The sequence below is a fragment of the Pezoporus wallicus genome, unplaced genomic scaffold, assembly GCF_028554395.1.
Source record: "Pezoporus wallicus isolate ANWC-B61680 ecotype Strahan unplaced genomic scaffold, APGP_CSIRO_Pwel_v1 contig_8296, whole genome shotgun sequence".
In the NCBI taxonomy this organism is placed as follows: domain Eukaryota; kingdom Metazoa; phylum Chordata; class Aves; order Psittaciformes; family Psittacidae; genus Pezoporus; species Pezoporus wallicus.
The window spans coordinates 40,176-45,975 of NW_026640270.1; the positions used below are offsets into that span (position 1 = coordinate 40,176).

General features: G+C 47.3%; 1 protein-coding gene across 1 annotated transcript; it reads right to left on the reverse strand.

Moving 5' to 3' along the window:
- Window positions 1-3,798: 3,798 nt before the first annotated feature.
- On the reverse strand, window positions 3,799-5,151 carry LOC130604071 (zinc finger protein 418-like; the record flags this gene model as incomplete). Its single annotated transcript, XM_057418329.1, has 1 exon — window positions 3,799-5,151. A coding segment is annotated over one exon (1,161 nt), but the record flags the coding sequence as incomplete, so codon positions are not given.
- Window positions 5,152-5,800: the final 649 nt, after the last annotated feature.

The following is a 5,800-nucleotide window of genomic DNA, read 5'->3' on the forward strand; positions in this document are numbered from 1 at the left end:
CTTTCTGGAAAATGATGTAATCCATATGTAGCCTCATGAATATGTATGTATGCCCAGGGACTATATAAGGATGGCTTGTGCAGCAATACAGGGACACACGTTAGGAGGAGCTGTCCCCCGTGTCTCCTGGCGCCACAATAAGGAATACCTGCTTGTCAGCTTGAAAACTTTGTTGGCAAGTCTGTTCCTGGAGTTTTCTCCTTATCAATTTGGCACCCCAGGTGGGACCCTCTCTGCTTGGCTGCAGAACCTGCTGAGGACAGGGCTCCCTAGGGCCCTCGGGAATATTTCTCGGAGGGACCCCTCGACTCATTCTGATCACTGTGGGAGCAGACAAGAACTATCCTCATAAAAGGTATTCTTTTCTTTTGTATAGCCTGTAAGGTACAGCGGACATCTTGCAAAAAGACTAAATTGGTGATTGGGTTGGGTTGGTAAGTGTACACAAGGTTTGGAAGCCTTTCATAAATCGAGATAGGAAATCTCATGGGTAAAGGCGTATACCCGGCTGCTAGCATCCATTTGGTATGCACCCACAAGAAGCAGGGGGCATCTTGTGGTTTGGGTCCTACAAGACGCAGGGGGTGTCTTGTGGAAATGCTTTTGGCTCTTCTTGGTATTTGATTTAATTTGTGGCTTGTTACATTAATGATTTTGGTCTTTTGATGTTGGTATCGGTGACTGTTAGAACTGTTATTCATTGTGTTTTGTTTGATAGAATATTAGCCTCTGTACTTGTTTCAAGTGTTGTAACTGCGTGGAGTGTGTCTCTGGGATCGTGTGTGTGTGTGTGTGTGTGTGTGTGTGTGTGAGTAAGAGAGTGATAACATGAAATCAGCAGAGTGAAGAGATCATGAAAAAGAGTCCTTTGGCACATTGGAAAGAACCGGGAAGGTTTCCTAAGGGTTTAAAAACAGTCTGAGGATTTCTGGAAAACAATTAGCACTGGAACTGGAATCATGGAAGCTATCTACACAGATGGGGACTCTGTTACAGTATGTGGATGACCTGTTAATTGCCGCAGAAACAAAGGAAGAATGTATCCAGTGCATGGTGGAATAATTAAATTTCCTGGGACTGAATGGTTATCGGGTATCCAAACAAAAGGCCCAACTAATCCAAACCCAAGTTTCCTACTTAGGATATGAAGTAACAGGAGAATAGAGAGAACTTGGAATTGTTAGAAAAGAAGCCATTTGCCAAACTCCATGACCATCGACCGTCAAGGAGCTCCGGATGTTCCTGGGAATGACTGGATGGTGCAGACTTTGGATCCATGATTATGGTGTTCTGGAACGATCGACAGAACCACTAACACACGGCTGCTTGGCCACTGTAGAGACTGTATACTCGAGCCAACCAGAGTTGAAAGAAAAACCTCTGGAAGATGCTGATTCTTGGTTTACTGATGGTAGTAGCTTCATGAAAAATGGTGAAGGAAAAGCAGGATATGCCATTACCACCACTTCACAGGTAAAAGAAGCTAAACCTTTACCTGTGAACACCTCTGCCCAGAAGGCAGAAATAATAGCATTAACGAGAGCCCTGGAATTGGTTGAAGATAAAAGGATAAATATTTGGACTGATTCTAAATACGCATTTGGTGTGGTCCGTGCACATGGTGCTATCTGGAAAGAACAAGGACTTCTGAACACACAAAGGAAACAGATTAAACGTTACAGAAATTCTACAATTACTGGAAGCTGTTCAGCTATCTGAAGAAGTAGCTATTATGTACTGTAAAGGATATCAACAAGGTGAATCTGATCAGGAAACTGGAAATTATTTGGCCAAATTGGAAGCCAAAGGAGCATCTGAACAATCTAAAATCATGTCCTTAATCCCTGATAGCAAACTAACAATTGAGAAATCTGAACCTAGATATTCAAAAGAGGATAAAAAGTTGATTGAAGATTGAAAAAGGATAGAAAATTGATTCAAGATTTAAAAGGACAGGAAAATAAAGAGGGTGGGGTTCAGATACCTGATGGGCAAATTGTAATCCCCTAAAACCAACTCTGGAAGTTAGTTCAGGAGGAACATAATAAAACTCATTGGGTTAGTAACTCTTTGTATAAATAAACAAATTGTAGGAAGAAATCTATATACTATAGTAAAATTAGTGACAAAACAGTGTCAGCTATGTCTTAAGAATAATCCTAAGACTGAAAATAGAAATCAAATTGGGACAATTGGGAGAGGAAGTTATCTGGGAGAGCAGTGGCAAACAGATTTTTCTGAATTACCAAGAAAAGGGGATTGTCAATGTTTGCTGGTGTTAACAGATACTTTTTCAGGCTGGCCAGAAGCATTGCCTTGTAGGATAAATAATGCAAGACAAGTGATTAAAACATTATTAAATGAAATAATACCTCATTTTGGAGTACCAGTGGCAATTTCTTCTGACCTGGGTTCACACTTCAGTGCAAAGTTGTTACAAGAAATTAACAAAAAATAAGAAATTCATTTGCAACTACATGTTCCATACAGGCTTCAGGCCAGTGGGCAAGTAGAAAAGATGAACTGTCTGATCTAACAACAGACTAGTAAAATATGTGAGGAAATGAATTTATATTGGTACCAAGTGTTACCACTGGCTCTATTAAGAATTCAAACTAAACCTCGGTTGAAAGAAGAGGTTGGCCCATTTGAAATTTTGTATGGAAGACCATATCAGTCCCAGTTTAAAGGAGAAAGTCTTCAGGAAGTGGGAGAAAGCTATCTCTGACAGTTTCTGATCAATCTGGGAAAACTATTGGAGGAGATAAATAAGAGAATAATAGGGACAAGAGCAAGAGGTTTGGATTATCCTATACACCCTTTCAGATCTGGAGACTGGGTTTATGTTAAGAATTTTTCAGGAGATCCTCTCCAGGAGAAGTGGAGCAGACTGTACCAGATAATATTGACCACCTTTACAGCAGTGAAGATAAAGGAACAACCTGCTTGGATACATTATGCAAGAATAAAGCAAGCACCAGAGCCAGAGAAGACATGGCGGATCGAACCTTCAAGACCCTTACGTATGAAATTGCGTCAGTCACAATTAAGGCTCATATGGTAACTGGCGCACAAGCTTGGGACCAGAACTTATACCTGAAATTAGGGAAGTTCACAGATCTTGTCCAGTTCTGCACTTCGGTAATCAGCCCTTGTGCCAAGCACTGCATCCGGAATCTGTTTTCTCATACTGCCTGGGAGAACAGCACAAGGGGCACATCAGTCAACCAGCTTCGCACCTGGGGAGAGTAGGAATGGAGTGTGACAGGCACACATGAACTTCCTGAACAGCCTTTGTTCTGGGGATAGCCAGTATTTGCCCTGCCCATCTCAGCATGCAGTCAGCTGTGCCTACGACACCAAGCGTGGCCAGTGACAGGCACTTATAGCTGATGCATGTAAAGCAGCTTTGTGCTGGGCACTATGAGGCTTGAATAAGATATCGGTTTCACCCAACAAAGGAGAAGCTGGGACAGCAATAGGCTTCATAGGCCTTTGTCCTTCAAGCTCTTTATTCAGCTCAGCAGGATCAAGAATTACAGACCCATAGAATGGCTGGGGTTGGAAGGGACCTTAAAGCTCATCCAGTTCCCAGCCATGCCATGGGCAGGGCCACCTTCCACTAGCACAGGCTGCTCCAAGCCCTGTGCAAACTGGCCTTGAACACTGCCAGGGACGCAGAAGAGCCACGTGGCCCCAGGGCAGCAGCAGAACCCGGCACAGCTCCTGTCCTGAAACACTCAAGACATCCTTCTGAAAGGAGCTGGGTGCAGACACCACTGCAGAGTATGAGGCACCTTCCTCCTGCCACCTGCCCCAAACCTCCAATCAGCTCCCTCCACCACCTCTTCCCTTCTTCATCTCTGAGGGTTCATTCTCCTAGGAAGAAACTGCTTTCACCCTCCACAAGCAGGGTGGTCAATGGGAGGGGGAGACACCGGGCTTTGCTCACAGCGTATCAGACCTTGCTGCTCCCCACACTCACCCCACCTAGGGCTCCCCACCCCTGTGGGTCTGCTGGTGCCGGAAGAGTGCCGAGCTCACTCTGAAGCCCTTCCCGCACTCGGCACAGACGTAGGGACGCTCCCCGGTGTGGATGCGCCGGTGGTCGATGAGGTGGGGACTCTGCCGAAACCTGTCCCCGCAGTAGGTGCAGACGTAGGGCCTCTCCCCGGTGTGAACACGTTGGTGCTGGAGCAGGGTTGACCTCCACAGGAATCTCTTCCCACACTCGGTGCACTTAAAGGGGCGCTCCCCAGTGTGGACCCGCTGGTGTCGTGTCAGGGCTGACCTCACACTGAAGCTCTTCCCGCACTCTGTACACTCGTAGGCTTTCTCCCCGGTGTGCACCCGCTGGTGCTGTAGGAGCTGACAGTTCTCGTAAAAGCTCTTCCCGCACTCGACACACTTGTAGGGCTTCTCCCTGGTGTGGGTTACCTGGTGCCGGATCAGATTCGAGCTCACGCTGAAGCTCTTCCCACAGGTCCTGCACTCGTAGGGTTTCTCCCCACTGTGGACCCGGTGGTGTTGCGTCAGGGATGAGCTCACACGGAAGCTCTTCCCACAGGCCCTGCACTCGTAGGGCTTCTCCCCCGTGTGCACCCGCTGGTGCAGGAGGAGCTGTGATTTCCTGGAGAAGCTCTTCCCGCACTCGGCACACTTGTAGGGCTTCTCCCTGGTGTGGGTTACCTGGTGTCGGATCAGATTCGAGCTCAAGCTGAAACTCTTCCCGCACTCGGAGCACTCATAGGGTCTCTCCCCGGTGTGCACACGCTGGTGCAGAACAAGCTGCGAGTTCTTGGAGAAGCTCTTCCCACAGTCGGCACACTTGTAGGGCTTCTCCCCAGTGTGGGTTAACTGGTGCTGGATCAGCTTTGAGCTCACACTGAAGCTCTTCCTGCAGGTCCTGCACTGGTAGGGTTTCTCCCTGGTCTGCACCTGCTGTTCCTGGACAAGCTGCGAGTTCCCAAAGAAGCTCTTCCCACACTCGGAGAACTCGCAGGGCCGCTCCGCTGTGTGCACCTCCTGGTGCTGGATGAGATGTGACCAGTGCCGGAAACTCTCCCCACATTCGGTGCTTATGAAGGGTTTTTCTCCGGTGTGGATTCTCTGATGCTGGAGGAGGTTGGAGCTCACCTGAAAGCTCTTAGATCTGTGAATCCTTTCTGACCTGCGTGGGAGAACAGGGTCCTGTGCAGCACCCTGGGAACTGTTCTCCTCGGAGAGTCCTGAGCATAAACCTTTGGGCTGCACTGGAGTGAGGATGCCTTGATCGGTATTGACTTCATTCGTGCTCACAATCCCATCTTCAGCTGCAATAAAATGAGAATCCAGACAAGTCACAGGCAGGACTGGAAGCTTTGGACAGGGCAAATCGCAAGGGGCCAAATGCTAAAAATTCAGCAAATAGATTGACTTTAAGTATAAAACATTCTGCTACATCCTGCATTCAGGAAACGGTAATTCCCTCCAAACTACACAGTGGATTTTTCAGAGTGTTCACAGGAGCAAATGCTGTAAATTACCCTGCATGCTTCACCAGAACCTGAATCTACTGCAATCACTGGCATATTAGAGGCAAAAGTTTACTGCCTGAATGGGAAAGATATTTGCTCTTCCAGGATGGTGTACCTGAAAATCATAGAACCACAGGATGGTTTTAGCTGGAATGGACCTTACAGATCCCATCCAGTTCCAGCCTCCTGCCATGTGCAGGGACACCTTGCACTAGACCAGGTTGCTGCAAGTCCCATCCAACCTGGTCTTGAACACTGCCAGGAATGGGGCACAGAGCAGCTTC